Source organism: Tenrec ecaudatus, chromosome 18 (assembly GCF_050624435.1).
Source record: "Tenrec ecaudatus isolate mTenEca1 chromosome 18, mTenEca1.hap1, whole genome shotgun sequence".
Taxonomy (NCBI): Eukaryota; Metazoa; Chordata; class Mammalia; order Afrosoricida; family Tenrecidae; genus Tenrec; species Tenrec ecaudatus.
In genome coordinates this window covers 21,203,124-21,223,045 of record NC_134547.1, presented here as the reverse complement: position 1 = coordinate 21,223,045, position 19,922 = coordinate 21,203,124, and the positions used below count along the sequence as shown (strand labels likewise).

Here is a 19,922-nt window from a genome sequence, read left to right as displayed (position 1 = left end):
AGGGTCACCTCACATGGAGCACCCCTGGAAGCCCTGGACTTCCACTTGCGCCTGCCCACGGCCATTGCCGGCCCTCCCAGGGACTCATGGCCGATGCGGCGCCTACCCATGGGGCACCAGAGTGTGTAACATCTCATGGGGTGCATGCCTTGGACGGGTATGCAACGGGCAGACAGAGTGGGGTTCAAATTCACATTCCGCCAGTTGTCAGCTGTGTGACAATGAGCAGGTATCCCCTCAACTTCCAATCTAAAGGCGATGATCCTGGTATCCTAAGTGTACCCTGATGTGTGCTGAGACTGAGCACTCTGCACGCGTGCACTCTCATCACCGACACTGTGAACCCACACTCCATGGTGACACTGATTCGCACGACTCCGGCCACGCATCCCGCACTTGGGCTTTCCTTTGAGACTAAATGGATACTTCCTTCCTTGTCCCCAAGGAAAACATGTGGGCCACCAGGCTCGGGAGGGTGAGGAGAGTATCTTATTTATCAACTTGCTTAGGGACTTCCTTGTTTGGGACCATTGTCTTGCCTATGAGCTGAGGTTGTTCACGGCAGTCCACGGACAAGGGAGACACCAAGTCCGAGGAAGATCACCTGAGAGCAGAAGCTGAGAAGAGTAACAAAAGCCTTCCTCCCGAGCCGACGGGAAGCCAGCACCCTGAATTTCGATACGGAGCTTCCCAACCCGTGATGGAACAGGTGACTCTGTCAAACCATCCACGTGTAGCATTTCTGTCCCTCCACATGGGACGGGTCCTCGGGGCGGTGAGTGATGGAGGGGGACATTAAAGAGACACGAGACAAGGCGTGCAAGGCTTCAGGTTTTCTGATGGAGACCGGAACCGGAATGAGACTGTACTTCATTCTCTCGGGCAAGCAAGCCCCCCAGTAAGCACAGATGTAACAGGAAGGGGTGTATTAGAGGCCTATGCATAACAGGAGGGGGACGAGCTAGGGGTGTACGCGCAACAGGAAGGGGAGGTACTAGAGACATCACGTGACAGGAAGGCACATGGGTAACAAGATGGGTGGGCTCTAGAGTCAAGATGGCGGCCTAATCTTAGTCATCTCTGAGCCGGCTTGACCTTGGGTGTCTCTGAGCTCCGCTCCAGGGGAACACTCTATGATCCTTAAGAAAGTGTGGGATGCAGAAGGGTTTGTCCAGGTCGTCCCCCATATGCCAGGTCTAGGACACTGCTTGGTAGCGGATGGTGGGTGACTGTACACTGTTAGCTCAGGTATCAGTCCTCTTGAGAAATCGGACCCTATTGTCTGTCCCACCCTAGGTGGGCCCACTCCCTGCTGCTAAGCACAGAGAATTGTCTCCCTGAAGGAGAGCCCAGAGACAAGGTCAAGCCAACCCAAGGAGGACCAAGGTTAGGCTGCCATGTTGAATCTAGGGTCCACCCATCTTGTCACATGTGTACCCCTAGAGACTCCCCTTCCTACTGCTTGTACACCCCTAGCTCATCCCCTTCCTGCCAGGCATATGCCTATTGTACAGCCCCTTCCTGTTACGCATGTGGTTACCTGTAATCAGGAGGGGCTTGCATGTCCCAGAAATGTATATAAGCTGTGAATAGAAATATATTCTGTGTGTGTGTGTGTGTGTGTGTGTGTGTGTGTGTGTACCTGGCTGCTGAGATCATGGCCGTCCAGGTGGTGAGCAATTGCATGCCTTATATTTCTGATGTCTCTTTAATTTTACCCCTCAGTTATACAAGCGCCCCTTGTATCCTTTCTACTGTGGGGGGCTGGTACCCCACAAGAAAGAAGTGGGCCCTACTTAGGGTGGGAAAGACGACAGAGTCTGATGTTTCTTAACGGCAGACAACCTTCAGGCAAGTAGCCTTTAAGCGGTTGACCTCCAAGCGGGTATAGGCGTAACCATGTGCTTGCCAGCACCTGACAATTGGCATTCTTATGGGGACATCCCGAGGAATACTTTTAACTTAAGAGAATGTGAGTGGACATATCTCCAACCCATGAGCCCGGAGGTTCCCTCTATGGGAGCCCAGCCTCCCACACTCCTTAATGTGTGCACGTTGAGGGTTTGTCCACATACCCTCTCTTTCCCGTTCTGGCCCCCACAACACTTCCAGCCCCCTCTGTCCTGTTGTGGCAGCTCACCCCTGCCAGGGGCCAGCCTGGGGCGGGAGTAGAGTTTGGAGGGGTCACTCCTGGCCTGGATCCTGCCTGGTCTTGGCACGAGGAACTCCATTTTGAATCCAACACCTCCACCTTAGCTCTCAAACTCACCCCTTGCTGCCCTTCCCCTCCCTCGGTAAACACCCCTCTCCGAATAACCACAAAGAAAGGGCAGGATGACCGTGGTCAGCACGGAATGTGCCCAGAACACCAGGTATCCCAGGCAGCCCGCCAGCTGCACCTGCTAACAGTAGAAACCCCCACCCCTCTGCCTTCTCTCCGGCATATAAAAATTTCACCTTGGCACGTGTAGGGTGCGGCTTCAATAGCTCAATACCCTGAGTTGCTGAACCCGCCCGCAAGCTTCTCAATAAAGCCTGCTTCTAAAACTTTGCCAATTGGATCTTTGGTTCTGTTTCGCTCCTCAATAAACCTTACAGATCCCTTTCATCCTGGGGCTGCCTGGCGCTCAGGACAGGGCTGGAGGTGCAGGCCGAGGATGGGTGGTCTCGACCACAGCCACCTTACGTGTCTTTGGTTAAAGGGAGCGGAGGTGTAACGAGCAAAGTGCAGGTCAGCCATAAAGTGGGACCCTTCACGCTCTGACGGAGCGACAACGTCTAGGGGGCTGATGTTGGATTTTAAAGAGCGGTGGGGTCCCGCCACCGACTCGCCCCAGTGTCTAGCTGAGTGCAGTGCTTTCCCACTGCACCTGGACCGGTTCTTAGTCGAACAGAATGCTTGGTCTCATACCCCGTGGCTTGTGCATCCCATCATGTTCGGCGAGACGCAATCGGCATAGGTGACCGGCATGCCCTCTGGAATGGATCGGGTGAGGCACTCTGTGATGGGGTGGCCCTTTCGTATTGATGAGAGTGGAGGGACAAAGACAGAGAGGTCCCAGTCAAGTCCAGGGATGGCCTGGCGCGTCAGCCTCCTACATCCTGCCTGGGGCCACCCATTCTTCCCTGAGGTCGAAGACCATGATCCCCGCTCAACTGTGTTCCAGAGGGCCAGATCTCATGACCGTGTCTGTCCCCATCTGAGTCAGCCAGTGTGAGTCACGGTGACTCCGGTTCTCTTCCAGGCTTGGCTTGCCCACGAGAGGGGTGCGGTCAGGCTGTCCTGTCCCTGGAGACCTCTCCCCAGGGTGGAATGTGTCCACCGTGGGACACCGTGTCTTTCTCTGAGCCTGAGTCTTTCCCAATTGTCAACATCTCCCAAGAGGCCAATGTCATTGTGGCCATCTCTCGCCCCTCGACTCCATGCCAGTCCCTTCCCCAGCATAGAAGTGACCCGCCCCTGCCACTGCGCCTGCTCTCATTGGACAACTGCCACCAGGCTGCCTCAGCCCTCTCCTGACTTCAGCCCATCTATTGTCACAAAGCGACCAGCAGACTCTTAAACCTCAAGCCCCTCCAGACCATCCCTCTGAGTAGAGGTCTCCAACAGCTCCTCATTCTACTCAGTCAAGTCCAAGTTCGGATCATGCCATCTGGGCCCTCTGTGATCGGGCTCCCTTGGACCAGAACTCCCTCTCCATCTGATATGCTGGCTTAACTCTTGTCCTGTGGAGCCTCGGAAGCAAGGCTCAGCCATTAGCCTTTGTGTTTCCACACGCTCCTGAGAGATCCTCCCTCCCTTTCATCCATCTCAACTCCAATGATGTCCCTTTCGAAGGTTGTAACCTCAGACAGACCAAGCGCCCTGCCCTTGTGGTCTCTGCACCGCCCTTGAGACCTGCCCTGGAGCAGTACGCTCGCCCGCGCCCCTCTCTCTTTCGTCCACAGAAGGGCAGGTCCAGGGTGGGCACAGTGTGTCCTTGCTACGCCCCCAGAGCTGGGCCCCCAGGAGCTCAACAACAAGACAACAAAGAAGCGCGCTGCCAGGGAGCCCATCGTGACTGACAGCGCCCCAACTGTGGCCTCTGTGGGCTTCCCAGACGGTAGCTCTTTACAGGGAGCAGGCAGTCTCCTCTTTCTCCCCGGAGAAAGCTGGCCTTGTGTTCCGCAGCCCACAGGTCACCCCCCACCCCGGCATCGGGGCTCCAACATGTGTCCACAGGGCAGAGAATCGCGGTGTGCTCCAGACGCCAGTGGGGACACTCTAAGAGTCCAGGGGGGGTCGGTCCCCGACTTGTGCATAGTCACTGAACATCGTCAGTCCTTCCTCAGGGAGGACACAGCTCACTGCGGTTGGAACCGACTCATTGGCACTTACGAACAACAACACGAAGCATATCGAATGGCCATTCGGAGTCACCGTCCTGCATTCGCGTGACTTGGTCATTTTAAATGGTTTCCACGTTGGTTTGGGGTAGAAACCGCTACCCCATTGTGTCTGAACACCGCTCCCTCCTCCTCGGTCTCTTGTCAGAACTCTGCATGTAACCCCTTGGGTCATGTCGCCCAGTTTTCCTGGTAACTTTGCGATGTGCTGGGACGGGGAAGCGGAGGGTGGGGACGGTGAGTGTGTAGTGTGTGCGACCTTAAATTGTGAATGAGTAGGACCTCACAGGCGTCCCAGTGGCATGCCAGCTCCAAGTTGGGCTGTGATCCACAAGATGGGCAGTTCGAAACCCCCTGCAGCTCTGAGGGAGAAAGACAGGGCTTTCTCCTCCTGTAAAGAGCTGCAGACTCGGAAACCCACAGGAGCAGCCCCCCGCCCTGTCCTACGGGGCCCCTGGGAGTCCATCCTCATTCCCTGGTGGTTGTTTATTTCCCTCTGGGTTATGACGTAGCAGCTTCTCACCGCTTGAAGCTGCTGGAACATGATATTCCCGGAAGGAAAATGTGCCTCTACATTTAAAAGCTGGAAAGTCACTGGACTTTAGAATAAAGAATCGCAGTGACGGGCCAGTTGAGGATTTGGGCATGTGCATTAAGGATTGGGTACAGGTGGTTCATAATGTCTCGAATAAACAATGAATAAAGTATCACCTATGGGGGAAAAAAGCAACCACAACCCTTTCCTTGCACCTCCCCACAAACTGCGGAACCCCCCTCCTTCCTGACAGCCAGAGCGCCTCGGGCTCCCCAGCCCCCTCGGCTGGACTTTGGGCACCACAGGGTTACTGCAGCAGGCTCCTTACCTTCAGGGACAAAGTCCTCGTGAGTACTCTGCCCGGGCAGACCTGCTGGAGCCAGGGGCTGCTGTCAGGGGCAGGTGTTGGAGGCAGGGCCCCAAACGCCTGTGCCAGCCCCTTGCTCGCTTCATCTCACTTGCTCCACGCTCCAGCCAGCGTGGCTGGTCTGGGAGCCATGCCGGGCACATTGCCACTTGGGACCTGCCTGCTGGGTGTGCCTGTGCCGGAGAACAAGGCGTGCTGCCCCCCAACTCTCCTCTCTGGCCCCTGGGAGCCTACGTCTCCCACTTCCATGTGATAGGTTGTGGTTGGGTGCCGTCGGGCAGTTCTGACTCAGAGACCCCATGTACAACGGGGTCACCCACCCCCAGGTCCTGTGCCACGTTGTGGCCACCCATCTTGCTGAGGGCCTTCCTCCTTTGCGCTGCCCCTCCACTTGACCAAGCATGGTGTCCTTCTCCGGGTCTGGTCTCTCCTGACCACACGTCCAAAGTATGTGAGACAAAGTTTGGCCTTCCTTGCCCCTAAGGAGCATCCTGGATGAACATCTTCCAAGCCACACCTGCCTGTTCTCTTGGCAGTCCGTGCTACCTGAACCTTCTTCCCCAGCCCACCTTTCCAATGCAAAAAGCCCTGTGTTTCTCCCACAGTGTGGGTGCCGGGAGTTTGTTTCAGCCAGGGTATTGTGTGCGAGACTGCATTGTGCTGCCCCAGCGATCCCCCAGACTGGCAGGTGGGCAAGGGAAGGGCAAGCAGTGGGTCCAGCTGGATCGGTGACCTCCCTGCCCTCACCCCCCCCCCCCCCAGCCCCGGGCCGGCCTGCCTCTCTTCCTTTCTCCTGCTCGGGGACTTCCGGTTCCAGTGGAAGTGGCCTCCTCACCTCCCTCCCAACCTGATCGGTTTCCTCTGGTCGCACGGCCTTTATCCTCTGCCTTCTTCAGAAACCAGTGAGGAACGGCCGTCCTCAGGAAACCCTGCCCAAACTGCCTCCCGCCCCGCTGCTCCCTCCCCAGGTCCCTTGAGCAACCAGGCATCCTCCTCGCCCATGGGCAGCACCCTCGAGTGGGAGGAGCCTGGGCTGTGGGGGCAGCTGTCCGAGTTCCAATCCAAACTCCACAGTGGCTAGTCGTGAACCTCAAGGAGCTGTAGAGCCCCTCTCTGTGCCTCAGTCCGCAAGTGAGATGAGTGAGATGATAACTGGTCTCTGGGCCCGTCCACTCTGCCGGTCTCTGGGCCCATCAATCGCAACTCCCGGCAGCCCTACAGGACAGCGTAGAACTAGTTGCTGCTGTAGGTTCCAGAGGCTGTACATCACTACAGGAAGCGCAGTCAGCTGCCTCCTTCTCCCTCGGAGCCACGGGGGGTGGGTTTGAACTGCAGATCTTGTGGTTAGCCGTCTAAATCGTGGGGGCAGCGGTGATCAGATGTCACATTCCGGATGGCCAGGCACCCCCCACCCAGAGGTTTGATCCGTGCATTCCGGGTGGGGCCTGAGAATTTGCTTTTCTAGCAAGTTCCTGGAGAAGCCCGGATGGAAAAGTGGGTTGTCACCACAAAGTCAGCAGTTGGAAACCACCAGCCTCTCGTTGGGAAACGGATGAGGCTTTCTACTCCCATAGAGAGCTCCAGTCTCGGAAACCCGCAGGGGCAGTTCTACTCTGTCCTGTGGGGTCGCTGTGAGTCAGAACTGACTTGATGGCGGGGGGGGGGGGGGGTGGACAAGTGCTCAGGAGATGCTGCTAGTGCTGAGAACCACAGTAACAGCTGAAGTGGAGCCATGGTGCAGTGGAGTCCCCATGGTTGGCAGTTCAAAACCACCATCAGCTCTGCGGGAGAAAGGCTGTGTTTTCTGCTCTTGTCAACAGTTCCAGTCTCTGAAACTCACAGGGATCCCTAAATCTGCATCAGCTCAATGGCATCGAGCCTTTGGTTATATGCGTCTTGTCCCCTTTATAGTTCTAACTGAATTAGAAGAGAGGCCACCCTGTACCCACTCCCAGCCCGGAGCCGTGGTAAACACCACCTGCATTCTAAGGAGCCCTGTTGGTACTGCAGTGGAAGCATCGGACTGCGAACCACAAGGTCAGTGGTTCAAACCCACCAGTCACTCCAGGGGAGACAGACCAGCCTCAGAAGCCTTCCGTGTGTTGAAATCGACAGGATGCCGGTGGGGTTGGCTGTCTGGCTCTTTGAGCCTCGGCTTCTGCTTGAGGTTTCTGGTGACAAACCAGAGGGTGGAGGTTCCAGCCCAGCCAGGGGTGCCACAAGAGAAAGGCCTGGTGATCTGCCTTCCATCCAGACGACGGCCGCAGAGTCATCCTACTGTCACGGGAAAGGGCGCCCGGAGTGGGAACCAGCTCGATGGCACAGGGTTTGCTTTATCTTGTTGGTCTCATTTTTATCACTTATCTGAGTTCTTTTCTCTTCCTGGGGCTGTCATGCGAGCCCCTTCCCAGGAGAGTCTCAGCTCCGGGAGGGAAGGGCTCACAGGTGTCTTCAGTCAGATGCAAGGGACTGACGTCTGAAAGGCTGGCACCGCTGGGTGGGAGGGACAGCAGGTGAAGCCAGGCAGAGACAACTGGGAACAGCAGGGACCAGGGCAAAGGGGGATCTTGTATCCCTGCAGAAGGGGCAGCTACCCTCTGCTCCAGCCAGCTGTGACTGGCGGGGAGCGTGGGCCCAGGGGTCTCAGATGGCCGCACTGCCACTCCGGGGAAAGCCAGCCAGAAGGGTTGCTTGATGGAAGCGTCCCCCCCCCCCAAGCCACGCCCAGCACAGAGTAGAAGCAGCGGCAGTTCACAGCCACGAATCCAAGAATCCCTGGGCCCCTGACCCCATAAGGGTCCGGCAGCAGGCCAGGATCAAGGCTAAGCTCCTGCTGCAAACAGTGGGGATGGGAGTATCCTCAGGGGATGGCTCAGAATTGATCCAAATCTCGACAGGAGTGTGGTGTGGGGGCATTTATTTCAAATCCCTTTTGGAAAGGTCCTAGGATAAGGGATTGGGGGGGGTGGGGGCCAGGAAAGGGGCAGGGGTGAAAATAAATAACACGGACAGACAGAGCTAGTTGGAGGGGGGCCATCATGGGGGAAGGGAGGAGTGCTGGCCGGTCAGGGGGGTGCAGCTGGGGAGGAGCGGGAGGTCAGGCCCCTGGGATTGGACAATCACCTGCCCCGTTCCCTCCCTGCCCCTGCCCCACAGCTTTTGGGAGGAAGGGAGCCCACAGTCAGTGGGGGCCAGTGAGAATCCTGAAAGAGGGTGCCCTCCTGACTGCCTAGGCCCCCTCACTTGACACGGATCTCAGCATACTCAGCTAACTCTTCCGTCGTCGAAGTGGAGCTGTCCTTGGTGGGTCGTTTTCCCAGGTCTGCGTGGGAATAACTCAGGTCCCGCTGGGGGGGCTCCCCCCGAAGACCCAGCAGCCTCCTCTCAGATCCTAAACGCCTCTCGCTCTGTGAGGGAAAACCATCCATCAACGGGGTCCTGCCCCGCCCCCCGCTTCTCTAGGACATTGTCAGCACCCCAACAAGTTCAATTCTAAAGCCCGTGTGTGCCTCCTTCCTCAACCAGTCCCACCCCCACACACAGCTCGTCCACCGGGAAGCCTTTCCAGGCCACGCCTTCTGCTGGGGAGCCCCATCTTTGTCATGTTGGCGTAATGGGTGGCCAGTATGGGGATCCACTTCAGCTTCTCACTCAGGCCCCTCCGACCCCCTCCGACCCCTCCCGCCCCGACGCAAGCTTTGGGACACAAGCACACAAGACACTGACCACAAGCGGACAGAAAGGGGACACCATGGGGCAGAAGAGACAAGACCAGACCGCTGGGCGGGGCTAGGCGTAACCTGGGGCCCATCCTGAACGCCCGATGTGGACAGACACACATGCACGGCCCAGCCCAAAGCCCGGCGTGGCCCCAAGCAGGCACACTGAGGCCCCGGAACCTACCTCCTGGGGCACTCAGTGACATTCCAGGGTAGAGCCCGCTTGGACTACTGGAGAAGGAAATGTAGTCATAGACCCGGGGGAGCAGGAGGGCCTCCCTTGTGCCCCACGCCCCAAAGCTTCAGTCTCAGCGTGGGCACCCCCTCCCCAGCCTTGGGGTCCAAGCCACATGCAGCTTCTTTGGGGGGTGGGGGAGTCTTTTCCTCTGAGGCCTTGGCTCCTCCCCCTCTGCCCCACAGACTCCCAGGTTCCACCCAGGCTGTGGGGGCGTCCGGGCCTCCAGGTGCCCCAATCGACACGGGAACCACCAAGTCTTTGGCCCTCACCTCATACTTCTCCGGTGCCCCGGAGATGCGGAAGTCGCTGCTGAACAGGACAGGGGGGTTGTCCCCCGCGGAGAAGCTGGGGCTCTCTGTCACATTCTTTCTGCAGGGCAGGACACATCAGTCCCAGTGGGACCCCCCTGCCCCCGCCTTCCCCTTCCTGTCTCCACCCCCATCTCCCCGAAGATTTAGCCCCAGGGACCCTACAGCTATTCTAGCCCTCTCCCTAGAGGATAAGCTGAGAACCGCTCCAAAGTGACATCCCACCCCCGCCTCATCAGCCTCCACCCGCTCGCTCGCACCGCCCTGGCCCCTGGGCTCTAGACTGCAGCTCATTTTCAGACGGTTGAGGACCAGGGAGAGAGATGAAAATGGCAGTGTGGAACCCGGTGGAGAGGGGTGGGGGGTGTGGGGGTGTGGGGCAGAGCCTTTTTGTGACCACAGATGTTTGTCATTGTTGGGATTGAGCCGATGCGGTGGCTGCGAGCCAGGGGAACCTGGTCTCTCCCCAACACACTGGAGTGGCTGGGGGTGAGGGAGGTGCCGATGTGGAAGGCAAGGCAGTGGCACGGGGCACAGGGCAGTCCCCAAGTGCCTCGTGGGAAGGGCTCAGCCCAGGGACAGGCTGCACCTCCCAGCGGTGTCTCACATGCTCAGGAGCCCCTCTCCTCCCTCTGCCACTGCATCCCCAGAGCAGAGCATGCGCACCTGCCCCCAGGCCCCCGCCACACACTCTCACAAACACACACGGGCAGGGCTGCCCGCAGCACACTCACTTCCGGCGAGTCTGAGTGATGTAGCAGACGATGGCAATGAGGATGGCAAAGGCCACCACGGCGCCCACTGGCCCGATCTTGGCCCACATCAGTCGGTCTGAGGACAGAGAAGGCCCACCGTGGGCACACCGCACCTTGTAGGTGACAGGTGGGGACCAGCGGGGGTCAGAGTACCACCTTGGGGCATCCTCCACTGACTGCCCAGCCTGGAGACCCCTCCCTTAGTTGCTAAAGGGCGGCTGCCGGGGCTGGGGTGGGGGTGGGGACCAAATCCCCTGCCAATGAGCTAGCAGCTCTATGCTAACAGGAGGTCCGTGGGTAGGGCCGGTTAGGTGACTGGCCTGCAGAGCGTGGGCCCAGGTGGCCGGCCTTGGGGAGAAGGACTTGGACCCAGGAGGCACTCACGGGCTCCCTGGAAGGGCAGCTCCAGGCTCTTGGTGCCATATTGGTTCCGGGCGGTGCAGATGACCCGGGGCGGGGCCTGGGCCTGGCCCCGCAGTGTCAGGATGCTCGTGAGCAGGAGGCCGCTGCGCTCCGAGTACACGAACTCCCGCTCCGTCTCGTTCACGGTCACGTTGCGCGAGGGCAGCTCAAAGGCCACGGCGGGCTCAGGGTTGGCCTTCACCACGCATAGGCACTGCACGGTGTCGCGGGCCGCCGCACAGTGGGACTCCAGGAGGATCATGGGGGCAACTGCAGAGGCAAGGCGGAGAGCGGGCTGCAACCAGAGGAGGCAGGGCCTCTGGGGACGCCTGTCCTCCGGAGGTGAGCTGTGTTTCCTACACCTTGGCGAGGCTTGCTCAGTCCCTCACTGGGTTCCCCTTTACCAAGCTTGGGGCTCCAACGCTCCCTCATGTCTCTGAAAATAAAAGCCCGATGCTTTGCCCTGGCCTACAGGGATCTGCAGACCTTAGCCACTCTCATTGCCTCTCACCTTTGGGCATCCCTTCCAGCTCCCTGCTGTTCCCCAAACTGCTGGCACTTGGTTTCCATCCGGGGTCTCTGTGGTTCCCCTTCCACTTCCCAGACGGGCCTGCTAAGCCCCCTCCCTCCCTCGGGGCCAGTCTCTGGTCCAATGGCATCTCTTTCCCTGGACACCACATAAAAATCACACCCCGCTTCTCTCTGGTGCCCTGGTGTTAAAAGGTTGGCAGTTCGAACCCACCGGTCTTTCTGAGGGAGAGAGATGGAGCTATCTGCTCCCATGAAGATTTAGAGCAGGGTCCTCAAACTGTTTAAACAGGGGCGAGTTCACTATCCCTCAGACCCACTGGAGGGCCGGACTATAGTTTTAAAAAAAACAACTATAAACAAATTCCTATGCACACTGCACATATCTCATTTTGAAGTGAAAAACAAACCGAGCAAAAACACCCGGTGGGCTGGATAAATGTCCTCGGCGGGCCGCATGAGACCCGCAGGCCATAGTTTGAGGACCCCTGATTTACAGTCTCAGAAACACTAGGTAGGGGTGCTGTGCTATCAGACGGACCCCACTGTATGGCCGTGGGCTTGGTTTTGTTTTGTTTTGATTTGTTTTTTTGTCTCATGGGGGCATTGAAAACCCTATGGTGCCCCAGTCGTCATGAGTTAGAATCAACGGAACAGCAAGCGATGTGAATCACCATTCACTTCCTGTCCCGGCCAGGCCTATCTGTGTCATCTATTGAGATCATGGGTCTCATAATTGCAGGAAGACGGGGTCTCCCTCTGGCTGCCTCCATTCTTCCCCCACATTTAGAACTCGCCTTTTTCACTCAGCGCCCCAAAACTCAATACCATCGAGTCGATTCTGACTCATCGGGAGTCTACAGGGCAGGGGAGAACTGCCCCTGTGGGTTACGAGGTGGTCACTCTTTACGGGAGTAGAAAGCCTCATTTTTCTCCTGAGGCATGGCTAGTGGTTTCGAACTGCCGACCTTGTGGCTTGCAGCTCTGAGGTGTACCCGCACTACGCCATGAGGATTCCTTCATGTAGGGCAGGAGCTCTGTAAACACTTGAAGGGTGAAAGGGTGGACAAAGTCTCCCCACCCTTAGCCATGGTGGGCTCCCAAGGTCTTCTCCACGGGCACTGGGACCCTTGCAGTCTGCCCTGTAGGTGCCGCTGCTGACTCCCTAATACCACCTCCAGTCATACTTTCACCGCGCTCCCCCATGGGCAGCTCACACCCAAGGCCATTTTATCGAGAGCACTGTTGGCTGCCGCCCAAGTTACAGAGATAACACTGGTGTGGTTTCTTGTCTGTCTTTCTCCCTTTTCATTTTCCAAGATATAAAATTATATTAGAACATTGAATGTTCTTATCCTCTCTTCTCATCCTCCCCTCTGCTTGCTCTAGGTTGAACACGAAGTCCACTGATTCTGACTCATGGCGATCCCACAGAGCAGAGTAGCATTGCCCACGACTGTATGTCTATACAGGAGCAGACAGCCTCACCTTTCTCCCGTGGAGCAGCTAGGGGGGTTGAACGGCCGACCTTGAGATTAGCAGTGCTTAACCCACAGGACTACCAGGGCTCCAGATTGAGCACTTAACCTAATTCACTGAAGTAGAGTCAATGGCAACTCATCGTGACTCTATAGGACAGGGTTGAACTGCCCTTGTAACTCCTGTTGGGAGTGGAAAGTCCTGTCACTTTCCCGTGGAGCAATGGGTGGATTTGAACTGCTGATGTGGCCATTAGCAGCCCAACATGCAACTACTGTGCCACCAAAGCTCCTAGACTGAGCCCTAATTCTCAATAAAGAAAAGCTTTATGTGCCCAAATTCTGTTTACGCAGACACATCTTAGGCTTGCTATAGAACTCAAAAACCCGCTACCATCGAGTCGATTCCGACTCAGCGCAGCTCAGTCGGACAGAATAGAACGGAGACAACAGACAGTCTCGTCTTTCTCCCATGGAGCGGGTGGCAGGTTCAAACCACTGACCTGGTAGTTAGCAACCCACTAGGCCACCAGGGCTCCTGCACCCAGGGGCACTGTGCGTCTTTAATTCCCACGGGGCTGCTGGGACTCCTAGGTGCTGGAGTGTGTTGTGAAAGCTTCGAGACGCTGCCCAGGGACCAACGGTTAAACAGAACTCTTCCGGCTTTGGGTGTGATTGGGGAACGGGGAGGCAGACGAGTGGAACCAGACCACCGAAATGTGAATCTCGCTGTCTGCCACTTCCCAGCTGGGTGGCCTGAGTTTCCTCCCCTGCCAAACAGGAGTGGCATCGCCTCCCTCTCTCGAGATGTTGGAAGGCTGGACTGACTGGGTGCCTGCCCATTTGCTTCCAGCCACGCCTGATTCGCAGCGGTGCCCCACGAGGGCTCGGTGATGTCAGGGTCTTTGACCCACGGACCTCCTGGGTCAAGAACCCAACTCAGGACGTTGAGCATAGCCGTCTCAGGGTGGGGGCAGGCACTGACTTCTGTTTGCTGGCTGAGGGCTCCGTGTCCCTCCCGCCCCATTCTAGTCGGCTGGTCACCCAGGTTGGGTGTGTCCATGGACCTCCGTGTATCCCTGAGTCCCGCCAGCCCTCCCTCGGTGGGGTGAGAAGGGAGCGGACACTCACACTCCACAGAGAGGTTGAAGGCAGTGGCCTTCTGGCCGTACTGGTTCTCGGCCACACACCAGTACTCGCCGTCGTCTTCGGGCGCCACGGCCGGCAGCTCCAGTTGCAGCTCGCTCTCGTAGATGACCGTGGCCAGGATCTGCTTCTCCTTGAAGATGGTGAGAATGGGGTCCGGGTTGCTCTGCGTGGAGCACGAAATGGAGACAGTCTCCCCCTCCACGGCCACCATCGTCCCATTCACTGTCGGCTTCCAGGGTGCGTCTGGGGGACAGGAAGGCCAAGCGTCAGAAGGTGCCCCTTCTGCCAGCCAATCCCCTCGTCCCAATGTGACCCACCCGGGCGCTCCGAGCATCACACAGCAGCTCACACAGGATGCTTGAGGAAACCCAGTCTTGGTAGTCTCGGCAAGGGGGTGGGGGTGGGGGGTCTGTGGCCAGAGGGCCAGTGTGCAAATCATCAGTCTGTCCTTTCCCAGCTGTGTGCGGACATGCGACTTAACCTCCCCAGGCCTCTCCTCTGGAAAGCAAGGTTAATTAAAGCTCCCGCCTTGGATAAAGGCACACCGAGCATGTACTGAGCACCCGCTAAACGCTAGGCACATTCCAGCAGCCTCAACAAGGTAAGCAGAGCTCCCTGCCCGTGTGTGCACAGTTGTTACGTAAGTCAATGCCCGCAGGGGGGGGGCTTCAAAAAAATGATGGAAGGGGATTCCACGATCACTTCATTTTCCCACCAACTTGTTGAAATGCCCTGGTCGACGGCTGACAAGGGTGGGGAGGGGGCAGTGATGTGGAGAAAAGCCGGACGGAGAGGTGGCCGTGGCTTTGAGTCAGATGGTCAGAGACCAGGGGCGTCTGGGGGAGGGGACAGGTTGTGGTCATTCTCCAGGCCTGAGCACTTGACCCCCCCCCCCACGTATTTGTCAATGAGTGGCCTCCCCGTGGGCCCTGAGCAGCCTGTCCTGACCAGCCCTCCCGCCCCTGCCCAGGGCTGGGCGAAGGCTGTGGGCGCATGCGTTGACTGGAATCCCTCCCACTAGACATTAGAGGGGGCGGCTGTAAAAGCAGGTGGCTGGGAGGTTTGGGGGCAATGGGAGTTAATGCCAATGAGTACAAGAACGAAGATGATGTTCTAAAGCTGATCGTGGCAATGGCCGAACAGCTCTTGATGTGGCCCAACTATTGAATTGTGTGATGGGTGAGTGAGTTACAGGCCAATCAGACAGTTTTTAAAAAAGCAGATTCCTGGGCCTGGGCCTGGGGCTGGGCCTGGGCCTACTCCATCAGACTACCCTTGGGTCAGCAAACGTTTGAGACAGAAGAGCCAATCCTGTCCCTCAGGGCAAGTCCAATATTATTCAAAAACCAAAACTATATTTTTACAAACAAATGAAATCACCCCTATCTGAATAATGTGTGTGTGTGCATCATACATAGAGCTATGATAGTCTTATTTTCAATTTTACTTCTGAACCATAAGTACACACCAAAGGAGCCTCAGGTGCGCGGGCCCCAATTTGCTGACCCCCGGGCTGGCAAAAGGCTGTCCCTAGAGACCTCAGTGAGACTTTCCCAGGTGACAGGCGTGGCTACTGTGTCACCCCCAGCCTTGTGCTCAGCAGTGGGTGTGCAGGGCGCTTGGGGGAAGAATCAATGAATGAATGCGCAAACAGAGCGGCTGCTGCCAGGCGATCTGTGGGTGTCGCTAGGTCCCAGTCAGGCCACGAGTGGCCCAGGGTTGGACCCGCCCTCATTTCCCCAGTCGGCCACTCACACATGACGCTGAGCTCCACCGTGCGGTTGTCCTGGCCGTAGGCATTCTCTGCCAGGCAGGCGTAGACGCCGTCCACCCCCGGGGTCACCTGGTCCAGCTCCAGGAGCAGGCTCTCGGCCACCGCCTCGCGGAGCACCGTCCCGTCCCGCATCCAGGTCAACAGCGGGGGCGGGTTGCTGTCGGCCCCGCAGAGCAGGCTGACGTGGGAGCCTTCGATGGCCTCCACGGAGGAGTTCATCTCCACAATCACCGGGGGGTCTGGTGCCGGGGACACAGCGCCATCAATAGGTGGGGGGGGGCGGGTCCGCAGATCCCCACCCCGGTGCCCCACCCCTCACCGCAACCACGCGGGGCGTCCCCGCTTCGCCCCTCCCCACCGGCTCACACTTGACATCCAGGCTGGCATAGCTCTCGAACTGCAGGGTGGTGTTGGCGAAGGCCGCCTGGCAGCCCAGTCGCTGGCCGTTGGCCTCCCTGGTGGGCACAAAGTGCAGCAGCGACACCAGCACCCAAGTGCCCTCGTCCTCGCGCAGCCGCCCCAGCACAACCGGCTCCCCCAGCCCGTCGTGGCCCAGCCAGCTGAGCTCGGGCCTCAGTTCGGGGCAGTTGTCCGGCACCATGCAGCTGACCTCCAGCTCAGTACCTGCCACCACCTCCGGAGGGACCACGATGTTGGGGGTGCCTGCATGGGGCGGGGAGAAGGCAGGTGGAAGAGGAGGCAGCCCTGGGTTAGAGATTCGCCTCCCTCTCCCACCCCACAAGCCCCTTGTCCTGGTGTGGTGGGTCGCCGGGCGGCTAACTGCAAGGTCAGCCGTTCAAAACCAGCAGCTTCTCTGTGGGGGAAAGAGGAGGCTGTCTATTCCTATAAAAGATGTTCGGTCTCAGAAACTCACAGGGGCGGCTCTCTGCTGCCCTGCAGGATCCGTGTGAGTCGGGCTGAGCTCCAGGGAGTGGGCCTGTACTTTGTGTTTTGCTTGGTTTCTGAGTCATCTCCTCCCAAGTCCCGGGACTCAGAATTTCTAACCATGTTTTCTTCTCCCCAGACGCCAGGGAGACAGGAGGATGGTAAGAACAGTAGCATGGTTTGTGACTTAGCAGTGTTGAACTAGCCCTCCCAGCAAGGCGACTGTCGTGTTCAGTATTGCCATGAGGAAACGGAGACCACGGCCAGCCCCAGGCTGTGACATGCTTCCTGTGTGTATGTGTGTGTGATGTCCCGGAGCCAGGGCTGGCTGCCTGGCTGTGCCTGGGAGACTCTTTCTGTACCAGCACCATCATCTGGTCCTCCAGAGAGACCTTGTGTTCAATCTCAGGGCTCCAGGCAGCAAGGCCTCTCTGGAGTCAGGCAGCAGAATAGTCAGGTAAAAAGCATTGGAATTCGGGGCCCATCTTCCAGGATTAAGTAAGGGCTCAGGGGGAGACCCTCCGCGGCGAACCTGAAGGCTGGCAGTTCACAGCCACCCAGAGACGCTTCGCAAGGCAGGTCCTGGCAACACCTGTTCCCAAACCCTGTGACGCACATTCTGCTCTGCACACATGGGGTCACCAAGAATTGAAATCAACTGGACAGCCACTAACCACAACATTGAAGGATTGGGAGATGCACGCACACGCACGCGTGTGTGTGGATACACACAGACGGGCATAATGCTTCCACATATGCGCCGTGCATGCATGCACGCATCATACATGAGGTGTTGTTGTTAGGTGCCACAGAGCTGGCAACCTCGGCACAACGGAACAAAGCACTGCCTGGTCCTGCTCCACACTCACCCTTGTCCTCAGGCTTGAGCCCATTGCTGCCGTCACTGGGCCACTCCTTCATGTAGAGGCCTGTCCACTTTTTCTGCTGTCCCTCTACACACACACACACACACACACACTATCTCTCTCTCTCTATATATATATATATATAAATATATACACATACACTCTGCACACACACTTATATACATTACGTGTATACATACACACACGTACAATGTATATATAATACACAATGTGTGTAAACATGCAATGCACTATGTACACAATATATACATGCAATGGATATACAAACATGTGTATGTAGATACAAAAATGCATGTGAACACAATGTATGTATGAAATGTATACATAATTCACAATGTGTACATAAATACACACAAAGTCTATAGATGTGCACCATGTGTATATACAGTATATATGCAAACGTTTGAATATAGACCCAAAAATGTGTATAGACACAATAGACATATATGTACAAAACATTTATGTAACACAATGTGTACATATAAACAATGTATATGTAGATATACAATGTGCACATAAAGACACATAATGTATATATATGCATGCATGTATATAGGTGTGTACAGTGTATGCGCACAATGCAGATACAAATGTGTATATAGACAAAATGTATGTACACAATATGTGTGTGCACAATGTATATAAGTATACCATGTATATATAAAATGTACCATGTGCACATATATAATACACATGCATACATACATACAATGTGAACATAGATGCACACATATATCCATCTATATCATATATAGATACACACTCACAATGTGTATATACACAATATCGGTATATAGATAACATTTTGGGTTCTCTTGAAAATTCAGAACAAGGCCGACTGGGCCAGCCTCCCCAGCTAGCAGGGGCATCCTGTGGCAGCCACTGCTCTGACCACCTGACACCTTGAACCTGTGAGGTAAGTGCTGTGCTTCCCCTCTTGTCGAAGAGGAGAGCAAGCCCCAATTTTAAGGAAGCAATTTGTCCTAGGTAACTCACCCGGGGCAGGAGCTGGGGCCTAGCCTGCCTGCAGCCTGCAGCCCGTCTCCCACATGCTTCTAGAGGCGTTCCCTCGGGACAGGAAGCTATTCCGATCAGCCCCACAGTGAGGCTCTCACCTTCCCTACCACTGAAGGGCTGGACCCCTCGCTTTATCCAGACCCCCCAGAGAAGGGCTGGACAGGACTTCTAGTGTCGCCCCTGGCCCACCCAGCACAGCACCTCAGCCCCAGCCCCAGCCCATGCACGGCCCCCGGGCCACTTACTGATGATGTCCAGGACGCTGTGCTCCGAGAAGGTGTACTGGTTGTAGCCCCCCAGGTCTCCCCGGAAGTAGTACTTGCCGCCCAGCTCGGGGCTGAGGTTGCTGAGCAGGAGTGTGCAGTTCCGCAGGCCCAGGTCCCCCAGGAGGCGGCTGCGACCCTGGAAGCTCTCGTGGACGACTTGGGTGCGGGACTTGAAGACCACCGGGGGGTAGTTCTTGGGGTAGGGGCTGTTGAAGTACCAGACGCCATGCACCACGGCGGGCCGCAGCTCATCCGGGAAGTCGAAGCGGCAGGGGATGGAGACGCAGGTCCCCTCGAAGGCGGAGATGGACGAGGGCATCCAGGCGCCCCAGTGGCCCCCTCGAGAAGCTGTGGGCGGCCAGGGGCTGCTGTAGTCAAGGGACATCCTGTCCCGCCCAGAGCTTCACCGCCCAGCTCCTTCCAGCATGCACAGGAACCACCCAACTGCCAGGGTCTCCCCAGCACCCCCACCCCAGCCGTTACCTGAAATCATGATCCAAAATAGAGGCAGCGCCGTGAGGAAGATCATGTCGTCCAGCACGTGAGCAGTTGCTGGACAGAGGAGCAGAGACGTTAAGCGGCCAGGGGAAGCGAGACGAAACCCTCCTTCCGGCTGCGGCCAGAGGCCACTTGGAGGCCAGCCGGGCACACAGGGATACGGCGATGACTATGTTCCTGGCTCTGGCCACGACTATGAACCCGCTGAGTCTCTGAAATCAGTGCAAGGATTAACAGAACAGAGACGTTAAGGAACCTGTCTGAGGCCACACAGCCGGCGAGGGGCAGAGCTGGGATTCAAGCCTGGGCTGCCTGGTTCCCCACCTGGAGCCTTACCCGCCCAGCTAGGGGCCCTGGTGGCGTAGTGGGTTACTAGGTGAGGTGCTAACGTGAAGGTCAGCTGTTCAAACCTGGCAGCTTCTCCATGGGAAAGATGAGGCTTCCTACTTCTTCAACAATGCCCCCCCCACCCCAGCCTTCTCCTCTGACCTCAAGGGTCTCCAGGAGTTGGGATGGACTTCATGTATTGAGAGTGACCTTCACACACACACCCTCATGCCCCCGGGGAGCTGCAGACAGTAGGGCCCAGGCTGGGAAGCAGGAAGGGGAGGAGGGAGGAGTGGGGGGTAGCCTGTCCCTCACCTCAGTCTACCTGAGTTGGGCACGTCTTCCGCTCTGCTCTGCAGCCGCCAGCCAGCCTAGAACAGGTCAGACAGGTGCGAGGGGGTGG

At 57.2% G+C, this 19,922-nt stretch overlaps 1 protein-coding gene across 1 annotated transcript; it reads right to left on the bottom strand.

The window, feature by feature from the left end:
* Positions 1-8,527: 8,527 nt before the first annotated feature.
* MAG (myelin associated glycoprotein) lies at positions 8,528-19,223 on the bottom strand. The gene is made up of 9 exons (XM_075537364.1): positions 19,178-19,223; positions 18,674-19,042; positions 16,006-16,302; positions 15,621-15,878; positions 13,848-14,108; positions 10,693-10,980; positions 10,288-10,384; positions 9,515-9,614; positions 8,528-8,695 (listed from the first exon to the last, which is right to left on the bottom strand). Exons 1-9 carry the CDS (start codon positions 19,221-19,223, stop codon positions 8,528-8,530), a joined length of 1,884 nt encoding a protein of 627 aa, XP_075393479.1.
* Between the last annotated feature and the right edge of the window lie 699 nt (positions 19,224-19,922).